Here is a 14,865-nt window from a genome sequence, read left to right as displayed (position 1 = left end):
AAAACATAATCAGAAAACACATACGAGGGCGTTGGCAGTGATTGGAGCACCCGTTGTGTGTGTGGGAAGGGGGGTATGGGCGGTCTTGTAGGGTTGCTGCAGTGGCGGGAGAGGAAGAGCCGCTCGACCGTCCTGTGCTCGTGCAGCTTCCCTCCTTCACATTGCTCCCCCCGTCCACCTCCACAGCACGGCTCTCGTCATGCTTGCCCGCCCTCCCATGGTGGAATACGCGTGCGTTCCCGGAAGCCTTACCTGGATGCAAACACACACTGAAGAGCACCGCACACGAAACCAATAGAAACGAAGGAATAGGGTAGGGTGGGGGCTCTGATGTGCTGTGGCTTAGCCCCGCGTTCCTCGCTTGCCCGTCAGAGGATCGGTGCAAGACATTCATCCATCCACACACGCATGCACTGACGCACGTGCGCGGTGCGGGGGACCTCTCTGACATCTACGCACGCTTCTACTTCACGAAGCGCTTCAGAACTTCTGCGTCGTGTAGGTTCACAAAGTCGGCGTCCGTTGGCAGCGGCGGCGTGCGGCGGCGCTTCGTTGGCTGCACCGTCTCCCTTGCGCGTAGCCCGCCATTCGGCAGCGCAGCGTCCCTGCTGTTCCGCCTGCCAGGCTCGCGGTGATTCGGCGACCGTGAGGATAGTACACTGCTGGCGCCGCGACGGGGGAAGCCAGCTTTATCCTGTCGCTCCACTTCGCTGCAGTCCGTCTTCGCAGTCACCATGTCCGCCTCCTCCCGCGTCTTGTGGGCCACTGACGCGATACGTGGCGTGCTTCGTATCAACTTTGGCAGCCACAAGGCAGGCAATACCGAGGAAACGCCACCGCCGCTACGTCTCTCCGCCATCGGTCCGCAGTCGTTCGAGCACTTTTTGTCCAGCAGATGCGGCGTCCCACGATGGCACTCGGGCATCTCAGGTGGCGAGTTCGTGGCGCCTGCGACCTTGCGCGCCACATCCCGCGTATCCCCGTGGTTGTCACCAGCCCCGTGGTTTGTGGGAGACATTGCGGCGCTGACGTCGCACGTGGCACGAGCCGCCTTCCAGGTTTCCGAGGCAAAGAGCGGCTCAACACGCGGCGGACGATGCTGTCGCCGCTCCTCGTTTGCTATGAGTTGGCAGCCAGTGGCACAGCGCGGAGTCGCCAGAGATGATGGCTTGTGCTGCGTGCGCCCGCTGCAACTCTCACTGCGCTTCGCCGAGGCCGTGGTGGCACCTGCGTTGCCGCCACCGCTGAGCGCGTGCAAGGCCATGCGGAATGCCGAGAAGACACGGCGTCCGGTAGACACCGTCGGGGCACGTGGGCGAGGGGCGAGCAGCATGAACAGCTCGATGGCGTCCCGGATGCCCAAGTCGCGCTGCATGCAGATGAGCCGGCGCTCGTGCAGCTCCATCATGGACACGGCCCGCAGTACCACCATGCGCACGTACAGATACTCAAACTGGAGATGGCGAACCCAGTTCACGTAGCGCACCAGCTGCGTGGCAAAGAAGCACTCAACGAGTCGATCGGCAGCACTCTCTGATGGGCTGGTGCAGCAGAGTTGAAAGAGGAGGTGCACCTCCGACACGGTGATGCCCGTCGCCAGCTCTTGTTCCGCCACCCGTGGCGATGCGTAAGCGAGTGTGCACACATACCCCAGTCTACACACCGCCATCGACGGCAGCCACGCCGCCTTGCAGACAGTCATGAAGGTAGTCAAGACGCTGCGCTGGTACTCCGTCAGCAGGGCGTGGCTGAACTGCAGAGCCGAGCGCCAGCTGACCTCCCGCGGGCAAACGGGCTCTTCCGCCTGCACATGCGACGAGAGCGTTGCGGGGTCATCGTCGCACTGCAGCAGAGTCGCACTCGGCGTGACAGCAGAGTCGGTGCTGCTCAAGCACGCGCCTGGAAGCGCTGCGGCAGCCATATCTTCGGCGGGCAGACGGTGGTGCAGCTGCTCTGCCTCCTGCGCACTCTCTTCGAGTGGCCGTGTCACATTTCGTGAGGCGGAGATGCCACGGCTGTCATCCTCTTCATCGGTGTCGCAGTAGGGCGTCAAACGGCGGGTTTGATGACTCTCCAGGGTGCTGCCGCCATCCGAGCAGCCGTAGCTGCTACTGGGGCCCTGTCCACTCAACGGCGATACACGCTTGCGAGAGTCAGGTCGGCCGGCTGGGAAGAAGCTACTGATGGCGTTGACGCTCTCCTGCGACGACGGAGAGGCGCTCTGCAGCCGACGCGGTAGTGCTTCTCGCACCGCGTCCGGCGTGTGCGGCCCCTCAATGCACATGCGACCTTCATCACCATCACCTGGGCTCCCTCTCTGCCAGAGAGCCGGGTTGGACGTATCCGAGTGGCGCAGTGGCGTTGCGTTCGCAGTGCTCTCCTCACGGTTATTCGGATACGGCGGGATCGGAGGTGGGATGGGGCTGCCGCCGCTGCTCCTAAACGATGTTGTCGCTGCTGCAGTAGGGAGCTCCTCCGTTGGGTTGAGGGCAGCGCTTGTTCGAGGGAGAGCGGGCAGCACCGGAGACGGTGGCGAGTGCTCGAGCGATACGTTCACCTGACTTTGCTCGCGGACCACCACCGCTGTCGTTGGCGCATTGAGACACCTACATGCGTCGGCGACGGCGCCATCCTCGCCGCCAAAGTCGATGTCCTCCTCGCCCTTTTCTTGGAGCGTGGTGATCGTACTCACAGCGTGCGGTGTGCGCGGTGGGGTGACACATGGCTCCGTCTCTTCATGGGGTACCCGGTCCCGTGCATGCGACTGAATGAAGTTCTTTTGGTCCCCATGTGTGTCAGTGCCATTCCCATCGCTGTCGGCTTCAAGGACTGTCTCGTTGGGCGTCCTCACACCCTGCCACCGCGACTCCGAGGAGCGGAAGAAGCACACCTGCATTGGCCGGCGTGGTGTTTCGGGAAGGCATGCGAGAGCACAGCCGGTGCCGGCATCGTTTATGTTCACAGCGGTGCTGGCGTCCGGTTGTTGCCTAAAGGCGTTCTTTCCAGAAGCTGCAGGAACCATCGTGGCAGAACGTATCACACCGACGCTCGGGGCCGTATCACCGGCGTGCTCACCTGATGGAGCTGGTGAAGAGAGAAGTATGGAACCCGACAGTAACGCAGCTCGTTCTTGTGTTGGCGCGTGCGACGAGTCGCGTGTTTGCACTGCGTCCACGCCATCCTCAGCGTGCTCCAGCGGCGAAGTGGGCCGGACTACAGACGACTCTGCCGAGTGTTGTTGCCCTCTAGGCTCCTTCCGAGTGTGCGTGCATGCCTCCGTCTTCTGGAGCGCCGCCACGACCGCTGGTGCACACGGTGCAGATTCCGCATCCTCGTTAGGGCTCTGCGACAGTCGCTCCGGGGCGGATGTGAGGTAGGCGGTGTCTATGCCGAAGACGTTGCCTTCCCACTCATTTGCGTCCTTGTATCGGTCAGCACTGAAAGCACGGCTCGAGGCGAACGGTGCTGCTGACTCGACGGTAGCCTTCTTGACTGACCGGCAGCGCTGCTTCTTCTTGCTCTTGCTGACGCTGCCGCTCGGTGACTTGGGCTGTGCTGCCTGGGCGCACGATGGTGGCGAGGGGTCGTCCGAAAAGACGTTGCGGTGGCCGACCAGCAACCAATGGCGCACCGGTGCCTCCCCACGTACGTTCCTTGTAGGCGTCCTCGCATGCTGTGTGTTGGGCATCGCGCGTGATCTGTGCACTCCAGCCTTTCCACTTTCACCGTCCGTGATGGACTTCACTCACGAGCTCGAGAGATAGAGAGAGAGAGAGAGAGAGCGCGAAATGTGTCGGATGTGCCCAACAGTAACTTGGTCTAATAAAGCGGCTCTGTTTCTGCATGTAATGTAATGTATCTGTGCGCATGTGCCCCTCGCTATTGTTGTGTTGGCGGTGCCTCGAGCACCAGCAGCGACTCTACGGCTTCACTCTTGGCCGGCGGGAAAAAGGAAAGAGACGAGCAGCGAAAGAGGAAGCGACGAAGGTGCGTGCGTGCGTGTGCCTTTCTCTCTCTGTCCGCGTGTACCTTATCCGTGAAGCGAGCAAGAACGGAGAGAGGAGGACGGAATACGCATGAATGGCCACCACCACCACCACCACACATCGACACAGGCAGGCAGGCAGGTAGGAAGGCCGGGAGAGGCGAAACGTAACGAGAGATCTATGTGTGTGTGTGTGTGTGTGTGTGTGTGTGTGTGTGTGTGTGCGTGTGTGTCTATTCTTGTCTATGGCGTGTGCAAAGTCGGCGCAGGTTTGGGATGGCTGGTGAACAGAAGCCGAGAGATGCGAGAGTAAGAGCGTCCAAGGTGAAGAGAATGGCTGAAGCACTGAAGACGGGAGTTGCTGCAGGAGAGCCGGAGTGGAAAGGCGGTGCAGAGCATCGAAGACCCTCTTCTTATCATCTGCTTGCCGTGTGCTGAGGCGAACTTGTGGTAGACAATACGTATGCGCGTGTCCAGTGAGGAAGGTGTGTGCGGTTCTGGTGGAGGCGATGCCGACTCGGAGGCACCCACTCATGGCCAGAGAAACAGAAGCAAGATCGTGTGTAGCACCGCACCACTAAAGTACTCATCACACCAGCAACAACTGCAACTCTGCACACTATTGGTAGCGCGCCTCTTACGTCACGGATTCTTAATAGACACACGCGTCGGTTACACCCCCTCTCGCCTTTGGCGAGTGTGAGGGAGCACATGTGCTCACGTGGCCGAGATGCTGCAGTTTCTGCCCCCTCCTTACCCCCACCCGCCGTCGCATACAAGGAAGAGAGCGGTAGAGACGCCGCGGGGTCGACAGGGAACGCCTTCATCAACAGCGCCACTGCCGTCGCAGACACCCGCGGCAGAGAGCGACCCGCCACACGAAAAGGGAGATGCAGGAAATGACCGCCTGCACAAGTACGGAAGGGCTACTCAAAACCGCCCAACACATCAATAGCCCTCGGCTGCTGTGGACGTTATACATCGTTGCCGTCGCTAGAACCTCCAGGAGGAGACGAGTCCTAGAAGGGGCACAGTGATGCTGCCTATCATAGCACCAAGACGCACGCGCACACGCACCGTAGCGAGAGCTTCGCAAAGCCTTCTTCAACAACGACAACAGAAAACACTTGCGCAGCAACAATCAAACACGCATACCATACACGTACACACACACACACACACACACACACGACGCGGACGACAGCGGCGCCCCATCATCGCCGGCGTGCACCACAGCGAAAGGAAGCAGCAGCAGTGGGAGAATAAAAGAGTTCGCGCTACCATGCAACCAAAAGAAGGCCGAAACAGAGACGGCACCACGGCCTCCGCAAAAGCCACACATCGCGGCTCCGGCCAAGCATGCAGTTCACCAGCGCGCAACTGCGCGAGATCGTGCCGTGCCATTCGCGTTCTCACCCGGCACCCCTCACCGCCGCGGCGGCTTCTGATGCTGCTGCATCATCTGCATCATGTTGGCCATGGCGGACATATCTGGCAGCCCGCCTGCGCCGCCCGCACCACCACCCATGCTCTGCTGCAGCTGCTTCATCATCCCCTGCAGTCCACCCATGCCGCCGATCTGCCGTAGCATGTTCGGGTTGAGCAGCTTCGCCAGCTGACCCATCTGCTGCTGCCCCATGTGCCCCGCGGCGGGCCCGGAAGAGTCCTGCATCATGGCCTTGAAGTTCATCTTGCCCATCTTCTTCACGATCTCCTCAAACTTCGTATAGCTAATAATCAGGTTCTGCACCTCGACGACGGAGTGGCCGCTGCCGCGCGCGATGCGGTGCATGCGGGATGGTGTCATCATCTTCTTCACCCTGACTTCATCCAGCTCGGCGACCGTCATGCTGTCTAGCATGTGGATAAACCCCTTCAGCGCAATGTCGCCCTGCTGGCCCGCCGTAGCGGCGTGGCCCGACATGCCGGGCAGCATTTCCATGATTTTACCAACGGAGCCCATCTTGAGCACGTTCTGCAGATGTTCGTACATGTCACGCATTGTGAACAGGCCGTCCTGCAGGCGCTTGTAGACTTCCTCGTTGCCGTCGATGTTGGCGTCGCGCATCGTGTCCATCAGCCCGCCTATGTCGCCCATGCCCAACATCTTCTGCACAAACCGCTCCGGATTAAAGAGGTCGAAGTCCTCGAAGTGCTCGCCGGTGCCGATGAAGACGATGGGGCTGCGCGTCGCCGCGACGGCGGAGAGCGCACCGCCGCCCTTGGTCTGGCAGTCTAGCTTCGTGACAATGACCGAGCCGACAGCAACCATTTCCTTGAAGTTGCGTGCCTGCTCCTCTACCGCCTGCCCGTCTGTCGCGGACATGACGAAGACGATGTCGTTCGGCTTCACGGCTTCCTCGACCTGCTTCATCTCCTCAAAGAGCGCCGACTCCTGCTTATGGCGGCCACTCGTGTCTACGATGATGAGGTCGTACTTCTCCTTCTTGAGTTCCGCCACACCTTCCTTGGCGATCGCTACCGGGTCTGCCTCCGTCAGTGATCCGTAGAAGCGTACCTTGGCCTTGGTCGCGTTCTGACGCAGCTGATCGTACGCGCCAGCGCGGAACGTGTCGGCGCACACCAGCGCCGTCTTGAAGCCCTTGCGCTGAAAGTAGGCGGCGTACTTCGTGCACGATGTCGTCTTGCCGGACCCTTGCAGACCCACAAACATCACGACGTTGTGCCTCCCCTTCACCGGTAGGAACGGCTTCACCCCGGGGTCGAGTATGCGCTTGAGGCCATTGAAGACAGCGTTCTGAAGGATCTTGCGCTTGTTCAGTCCAGCGCCCTCCTCCGCTAGTGCCAGCTCCGTTCTGATGCTCACCTGAAGCTTCTTCACAATGGTGACGTTCACGTCTGCCTGCAGCAGCGCACGCGCAATCTCGTTCATCAGCTCCTTCACATCGTCCTCACCCAGCATCGACTTGGCGGACATGCGATGAATCGCCTGCCCGATTTTCTGACCCAGCTCTGCCAAGACCATCGTCGCTGCGGAGAATGATTTGGTGCCCGTTGGCTGTGGCTGCCTATCTGTGTGCGTGCCTCTGAAGGCGAAATGGCAGAGCTTGTCTCTCTCTCTCTCTGTGTATGTGTATGTGTGTACAGGAATGGGCTGCGGCGCCGTTCAAGATGCGACTCGTGCGAGGAAAAAATGTGCACCACCATCGGTAGAGAGATGACCGTGAGGGGGGCGAAGGGAGGAAGTGCCAAAGGGATGACGTCACGGCCCCAGCGCCACGGTGCTTGTCTGCTGAAGTCCTGTACATCCGCCAATAGACGCGTCTAGGCACGTCGGCAGCTCTGAAACACAGCACGATGAGGGGCTGAGGACGGAGAGAGAAGAATGAGGCATGACTGCGCGCACAAAAAACAACGCAGATGCGGATAGCTACACTTCCCGTGAAGGTCCCTATAGTTTGAGGGGTGAGTGGGGTGCAGCCGGTCTCTCCTCTTGCCCCTTCCTTCCATCAAAACGCCTCGGTTGGACTGAGCACAAAAATATTTTCTCCTGTTTTGCCTTCTTTACGGCATCGCTAGGCGTCGTGGCAGATAAGTGACATTTAATCAACGTGTGATAGGGGGAGGGAGGGTGGGGGTGGGCGTAGAAGCGTGTGTAAGTGGGACAGGGAGGCCTAACAGACATGGGGAGAACGACGTGGGCGCTGCGGCGCTGCTGGGTGTCACGTTCCTCGCCCTCTTGTCAGCACATCCCATCGCGCGCACAACCCAACACAGAGACGAATACGCTCGTCAGCACCTACAAACGGACACATGCCAGGCAGATGGGACGGCAGCGATCAGATGCCGCGCGTGCTCCTTGGCACGTGTCTATGCTGATGCGAAGCAAGAGACACCCAACAGCGTGTAAGAAGAAGTGAAGCGCGGGGGCAATGTGGCAAAGCCCCTCAGCACCTTTCGGGGTCACACGCGCACACACACACGAGATGACGCACGATGAGCCGGCCGCCCTTCGTCTCGCCCTCTCCCTCTTTGTTCATCGTTCACCAGCGTCACTTCTTCGACTCGACGTCTTCGAACTTGCCGTAGTTGATGTTTGTGATGACAGTCGCCTGGTTGATCTTATCTAGGCAATTATCCATGCACGTCTTCTCTCGCCAGTAGAAGTTATTGAAGAAGTAGTTGTGCACACACCGCTCGTGGCACGCGATACTGGCGTGGTAGGCCATGCGGTCCTCTTGAATGGCCTGCATCACATCGAACTCCTCATTAAAAGCGGTCTTGCGCCTCGGCGGCTGATTGGGGTTCATTCCTGCAGGAAATAAGAGGAGCGAGTCGGCTAAAAAGAGTGGAGGCTGTCACGTCACTCCACGCGTATCGTATATCGTATATATTGTGTGTGTGTGTGTGTGTGTTTCGTTGGCGTTACTGTGTCTCTGTCCGCTTCTGTCTGGCGAGTACGGTGCGGCTGCACGACAACAGTTACGTGCACACGCCGTGTTCTGCGTAGAGGATGCGCTCGCTTTCGAATTGTCACCGCTCGGTGTTGTTGAAGCGCCGCACACGCACACGCACACGCGACAGATGAAACACAGGAAAACGAGGGGGAGAGAAGACAGAGGGAGTCGACAGACACCGAGACAGAAGGGGGGGGGAGAGATGCCAACCTCCCACATCTCCATGTAGCGTGACACACACGCATATATATGTATATATGTGTGCATGGAATAGTCGAACCAAGACTGCGTGCAGAGGTGTGCTAGTGTGCCCTCAAGGAACTGAATGTCCCTGTTCCTCAGTCGCGGGTTATTTTTTTCAAACCTCCTCTTCCGCCCACCAGTCACGCGGCAGCTGCGCGGGGGGGGGGTTAAGCACGAGGGCACAGGAAAGGACGAAAGGATACTGCGGCAGAGGCAGCACCACCACATAAAAGTATGACAGGGGGAGGGGGGGGTCAGCAGCGGTGTTGCGAAACACGCCAGTCTCGATGCTGCAGCACCGACTCCATGAAGCTGTCCAGTGATGTGAGATGCGGCGCCGCCTCCGAAGCGTTCCCAGCGACATGTCGCTTCTTAACTTTCCCGGCCAACGGAGATCGACGGAGGCGTTCCTCAGTGTAGAAGTCGGTAAGCAGGCGATCACACGTGATAACTGGCGCTGCTGCTTCAGAGTGGCACCGGGCGTCTGCACGTCGCTCTCCACCCACACCGTGCATCGAGGTCAGGAAGTCGCGAAGCTGCTGTGTGAAGAAGCCGTCGACAAGGTCGAAGCGGCGCTGTGCACTCGCCGATGCAGCGGGGCGCCGACCAATGAAAGACGCTGACGTTGGCTTGCCTGCGCGCTCACAAGCGTTGCAGGCGTGCTGATCACAAGGCGACGAGGGCGGCGACGTGACAGCCTCCTCGTAGAGACGGGCATCCCGCACCCCGCAGCTGGGCGAGTAGGACTTGAGAATAATGCCATCCACAGCTTTCAGGTCTTGCACGAGCTGCGCAAGGAACGCTGAATGAAGCTGAGGAGACGGCGACTGTTCGGCGAATGTGTCGTTCGGTGCATCGCACCGCAACAGGACGTGATCCTCGGCAGAGGACTCGACGAGATACCGCGCCTCGCGCTCACCCTTGATAGCGACACTATCCGAAGCGCTCATGGACAAGGAAGGCAAAGTTGCGCTTGAGCTGTGCTGAGCCGCAGCCCATCCGCTGCCTCGTTGGCGGGCGTCGTCTGTGCCTCGGGAGCCTCGAACAAGCCGCAGCGGCACACGAGGGACCGGCAGCCCCAACCACTGCACTTCGGGACACACAGGAACGCATTGCACAAGGCCCAGCTCCTTGAACAGCACCTCCGTGAGGAACAGTAGCGGCGTCGGCCGCAGAGAGGCTGGGAGGTTCGTGTGGGTACCTCGGTATGTGACGGGGTAGCTGAGCAAGCAGGCACTCACCAGAACCAGCGGCAAATCTGGCGGTCGATCTGTGGCCGTGGTGATCGATGAGGTGCGAGACTGCTCAGCGCCTGCCAAAAGGCCAGCCCACCCCAGTGACACGCCTCCATCAGCGGTCCGCTGAAGCGGTCGCTGACGCGGGGTTGGCTGACGACAGGCACGAAACCCTTCGAGACGGTCTGCCAGTCCATGCTGACGCCACCAGGCCGTTGCCAGCGGGAGTGACGAGAGCCTCAGTGCCTTGGCGGGGGTCATCGACTGACTCGTGTGGGAGCGATAACAGAAGCACAGATGGACGGCGGAGACGACGAGGATGCTTGCATAGGCACACATGCGGGAGCAGCCACACCCCTTCGAGTTGGTGTCGTGACGTCCGATCCGGCACCGCACTCGCCCCTCCGCCCAGTGGCGGGCATGCGTTCGCACTCACGATCGCGAGTACGCACCGGGCCTCTGTCGCGAATGAGATTACTGTCAACTGGCCATCGCGTTACGAGCAACCACCGTAACGTCGCGCGTGAGCCGGCCACTTGTGTGTGCGCGTATGCCGACGCGTGCGCGGGCGTACACCAATGCGCTACATCCACTGACGATGCGCAGACTGGTTCGGCGGCGAGCTACTCTGCATACACGTACGCACAAACACATACGGGGCAACCATGCACACAGGCAAGCCGATAGAGGCACAGAAAGCGGATTTGTGTAGCGGCACACTTCCAAGTAGCGTCCTCGCTCCAAGAAATTTGAAGTCATCACGATGGCGCCCGTCTTGAGAGGGGGGAGGGGGTAGGAGGGGGGGGGGAGCGATGAAGGCCGCTGAAAGGCGATCGAGTCTATCAGCCGGCACGCCCTGTCATTTCGTGCATGTCACGCAGCGCGGTGACCTCCGTCAAATGAAAGATGACATGCCGTCGCCCACGTCTCCAGGACGTGGCGGTGGCGGCAAGCACATACACACTGAGACAACTCATGCGTGTGCTCGCCTTCCCCTCCCACAAAACCACCGGAGCCGTACAGTTTTTCTTGTTATGAATGTCTTACCTCGTTGCTTTTGATATCTTCGCCGACGCATCTTACAACGGTGCGTCGATGCGTGAGGAGAAGGTGTGTGTGTGTGTGTGCGCGCGCACTCCGCGGATATCTCGTTGAATGCCCATGCACGCAACTACCAATATATATATATATATATGTCTACGAGTGCAGCGGGCCTATCTTTTGGCCTCCGCAAGGACTGCGAGTGAAGCATTGTGTGACAAGGTGGGGTGAGGGGGAGTTTGCCGTACACCTGCGCGCGTGAGCACGCGTGGTGTCGACCCGCTCTGAAGCGGAGCTCATACGTGGCGGTGCACACTACGGCGATTCCACCATCGAGGTTTCCTCCTCGTCGTTCCCTTCCACACCGACAAACGACGACGGCGGTAAGGTCAGACGGCCGGGCTCGCGGTTCGCCAGCACAATGTCCCAGTTATCGAAGAGTACGCGCGCGACGATGACCGTCAGAGGGCCGAAGACGATGCCGCGGATGCCGTAGGCAACAAAGCCCAGCACCAGCGCTGTCCCAATCACAAAGGGCTGCAGCTGCTCGCGGCCCTTCCCGTCGGCCTCCGTGAAGAAGCCACCGCGCAGCCCTCGCGAGACGCAGAGAAGCCATTCGTCGCCGCACTCCAGCAGGACGGCCAGGCCAAAACTGAGGGCGCGGATGTAGTGAAGAGCGTACGGCTTGCCCCACACGAGAACCTCGATCCACGATCGACCAGGCGGGAAGGAGAGGAGAGGGACGTCGGTCGCAGCAGCCGCGTGCGCCTCCACTGGCCCGCGGTTGCCACTGCAACTCGTCCCTTCAGAGGTGACGAGCGATGCGAGCTGCACCAGCATGTACACCAGCGCGATGGAGCACGGGCTCAACCACTTCGGTACCAGCGGAAAGAGCGCCAGAACGACGGAGACGAGCCCCAACAGGAACGGCGTCGGGAATCCCCAAAGTTTGAAGGTGCAGAACGTAATGCAGAAGTGAAACCACGTCAGGTGCCAGAACGACTGTAGAAGCGTGATGAAGGAGACTGTGATGTCCTGCTCAATAGTGCGGGCGTGGTGGTCGCCCAGCTCCGGCTGCATCACGCGCAGCAACTTCGCCACGCCGTAGTAGAGCACTGTGTGCTCCAGCTGGGTGAGGTAGCGGTAGCAGAAAACAAAGAGAATGACGGCGTAGATGCTGTCGAAGAGGCCGAGCAGATTGGAGCCGACTCGGAAAAACAGACGCAGCGCGTGCTCAACGTAGGGCAGCAGGCGAGATGCAATCAAGCGGGAGACAGTGAGCCAGTTGATCTCTACCTTGTGGCCCGCCGCTGTCGCGCCGCGGACACTCGTGTCACTCGCGCTGTTGAGAGTCCTCGCAGACGTGCCCGAGAGGGAGTCGTAGACGAGCGACTTGATGGCGCTTGCGGGGCGCAGGCCGCGCGCATTCGCCAGCACCGCGCGCCACGAGAGCGGCTGCGCAGCAGCCTTTTCGTGAGTGCCGCCCTCTCCTCCGCTCAATGACGAAGTGTCGCCCTTGCTAGCCGACTTCTCAAGTCCAGCGAGCACCGTGTCATCGCGCGTCACCACCGCGCGCAGCTGCGGCGGAAGCACCTCCATGAGCGTCTCGACCATCTTCGAGACGTTGCCGTCGCTGAACATGTCCGCCACCTCCTGCACGACAAGGTCCTGGATCTTGCCAATGAGAAAGGCCTCAATACAGCTGCGGTACTCGTCTAGCACACTCAGCGCGTCCACGTCGGCGTGCGACGTCGCCGCCGCGGTCGCCTCGCTCGTTGCATCCTCTCCGCTTGCTATGCCGTCGCCCGTGACGGCCACCTTCGCCAACGGCGCAGTCGTGGTGCAGTTCTCCACACCCAGCGCTGTTAACACTCTATCACTGATGTTAGAGGTGGACGGAGCTGCCATGGCCGCATCGTATCCGTCACCGCCACCGCTACCTACGACAGCAGATGTGGTGAGTCGCACAGCCTCGCTGATGGACAGCACATCAGCCGTCAAGTTAAGAGTGAGGCCCGCCACGAAGAACAGGAGGACTGCAACCCGCCACAGACGCCCCATGGAGCTGACGAAGGTGTGGGCAGGCAGGAAGGGCAACATGACGGCAAACACAACACCCAAAGCAGCGTGCAGGAGCACAAAGTAGGTGACACCAACCAGCAAGTGGGCAACAATGACGATGATGGAGATGGTGAGCCAGCGCAGGACACGGCGCCCGCGCGGGGTGGACACGAGGGGTCGGTGAAGCTGAGCTGGCGGCACGCCCGTCGAAGGAGGTGTTTTCGAGGCGGCCGTCGAGGATATAGGCGTCCCCGCGGGGCGCGACAGGCCGCCAGCGCCCCCTTGTCGCGTGGTCGACGCAACTGACTGCGTCGCTGGGCTGGTTACGCTTTGGGAGGCGTACGGGCAACGCGGCATGGTGCGGGTGCTGGCGCCCTTGGCGCCCACTCCGGCACCACATCCAGCTGCGGAGGCCTCTTCCAGGAGTACCGACTGTGCGTGCACGTGGATCTTGTTGAGGCCCAAGAAGAAGGTCCCCTGCATCACCACAAAGGACGCAAAGTGGCACAGGGATAGCCACGAGCCGACAAGGCCCATCAACCGCCCCTGCACCGCCCAGCGCTGCTGCATGTGCGTCATACGATCGACAGCGGTGCCCATGTAGAGTGACGACCGCAGGCGGCTCTGCGGGTGCATGACGATGGAGAGTAGCACGCCGTTCATGATGCTCTGGCCATACGGGGTGACGAGAATGTAAAGGGCGTAACTGACGCAGAGGACAAGGAGGAACATGATGGCAGAGGTGGCCCCGAGGACCACCTGAGACCAGTTGCCGCAGTAAGTGGCATTCTGCATGGCCGTAATGCCGACGCTTGCGCTGCCAGTCGGCGGACGTTTGCTTACAGGGAAGGACTTGCCGTGCTTACTGCCATTAAGGTACCCATCAGAGCTGGCGACGCGACGGAGGTACGGCACAGGGGAAGGAAAGTCCTCCATACCCACCACCGACGGCTCTTCGCGATGAATGGCGCCGTTGCTGCTGCTGCTCACGCGTGAATGCACCCCACGGACAGCCTCTGAGCGGGAGAGGGACGGAGGTTCTGGATGCGGGCTGTGCCGCGCTGACACACAACACCCGTCGCCATTCTCTCTGCATTTTGTGCGACTGCGAGTTGTGCCGTTCGGCAGCTGCTCAGACGACGCTGATGAGGCCGCAGAGGCGAGGGAGACGGGGAAGGGGGTACCGCTGAGAGCGGCCGCCCGCTGCCGTCGTTTTCGCGACATTGGCTGGCGTACCTTTTAGGCACACAAATCGAACGTTTCGCTTCTTTGTGGGCTTGTGCCCACCACCTTGCGGATTGCGTACGTGCTGACACGTTCCTGCGGTTGATGCGAGAGATTAAGGGAGAGGACAACAAGGGTTGGTGAGAGAGGTTCCATCACAGGTGGTCGCGCCATGTAATGATCTACGCGTTCATTGACGCCTCCGCGTGTGCATACGTCGCACGCCGTCACGCCAGAATTCTACGATCGTCGGGAGGTGCTACCACGCATGCACACACGAAAACAACATATTGGAGGGGGAGAAGAAGACAGTCGGAAGACGACTGCTGCGGCACCTCTCGCGCACCGAGACACACTCCTGACATGCGCCGGCGCACATGTGTCTCTGTGTGTGTGTGTGTGTGTGTGCGTGCTCAGGCTAATGAGGAGTGATGCATGAAAAGCTGCGGGTCGTTTTTTTTGTTGTGCGTGTGTGGGGAGGTGGTGGGGGAGGGCGTGGAGTAGTGAAAGAGATCGGGAAACGTTTTCAACCCGCCATCGCTGAGCAAGAAGACTATACGACAACAGGAGAAAGAGCACCAAGAGAAGAGAGCGCGCAGCCACGCAGCAGAGGTCGCAACGACAACGCGGACATCATTATCATCATGTATCACCCAAA

General features: G+C 60.3%; 5 protein-coding genes across 5 annotated transcripts; all 5 read right to left on the bottom strand.

Annotated features, from left to right (window-relative positions):
- Positions 1-463: 463 nt before the first annotated feature.
- On the bottom strand, positions 464-3,688 carry LMJF_24_0740 (conserved hypothetical protein; the record flags this gene model as incomplete). The annotated part of the gene is made up of 1 exon (XM_001683537.1): positions 464-3,688. The coding sequence occupies one exon, from the start codon at positions 3,686-3,688 to the stop codon at positions 464-466; it is 3,225 nt and encodes a 1,074-aa protein (XP_001683589.1).
- Positions 3,689-5,411: 1,723 nt separating this feature from the next.
- On the bottom strand, positions 5,412-6,971 carry LMJF_24_0730 (putative signal recognition particle; the record flags this gene model as incomplete). The annotated part of the gene is made up of 1 exon (XM_001683536.1): positions 5,412-6,971. One exon carries the CDS (start codon positions 6,969-6,971, stop codon positions 5,412-5,414), a length of 1,560 nt encoding a protein of 519 aa, XP_001683588.1.
- A 1,027-nt stretch (positions 6,972-7,998) lies between these two features.
- Positions 7,999-8,256, bottom strand: LMJF_24_0720 (putative mitochondrial translocase subunit; the record flags this gene model as incomplete). Its single annotated transcript, XM_001683535.1, has 1 exon — positions 7,999-8,256. The coding sequence occupies one exon, from the start codon at positions 8,254-8,256 to the stop codon at positions 7,999-8,001; it is 258 nt and encodes an 85-aa protein (XP_001683587.1).
- Positions 8,257-8,900: 644 nt separating this feature from the next.
- On the bottom strand, positions 8,901-10,220 carry LMJF_24_0710 (conserved hypothetical protein; the record flags this gene model as incomplete). The annotated part of the gene is made up of 1 exon (XM_001683534.1): positions 8,901-10,220. The coding sequence occupies one exon, from the start codon at positions 10,218-10,220 to the stop codon at positions 8,901-8,903; it is 1,320 nt and encodes a 439-aa protein (XP_001683586.1).
- Positions 10,221-11,237: 1,017 nt separating this feature from the next.
- LMJF_24_0700 (hypothetical predicted multi-pass transmembrane protein) lies at positions 11,238-14,207 on the bottom strand (the record flags this gene model as incomplete). Its single annotated transcript, XM_001683533.1, has 1 exon — positions 11,238-14,207. The coding sequence occupies one exon, from the start codon at positions 14,205-14,207 to the stop codon at positions 11,238-11,240; it is 2,970 nt and encodes a 989-aa protein (XP_001683585.1).
- Between the last annotated feature and the right edge of the window lie 658 nt (positions 14,208-14,865).

The sequence above is a fragment of the Leishmania major genome, chromosome 24, assembly GCF_000002725.2.
Source record: "Leishmania major strain Friedlin complete genome, chromosome 24".
NCBI classification, from domain to species: domain Eukaryota; phylum Euglenozoa; class Kinetoplastea; order Trypanosomatida; family Trypanosomatidae; genus Leishmania; species Leishmania major.
This window is presented reverse-complemented; position numbering and strand designations above follow the sequence as displayed.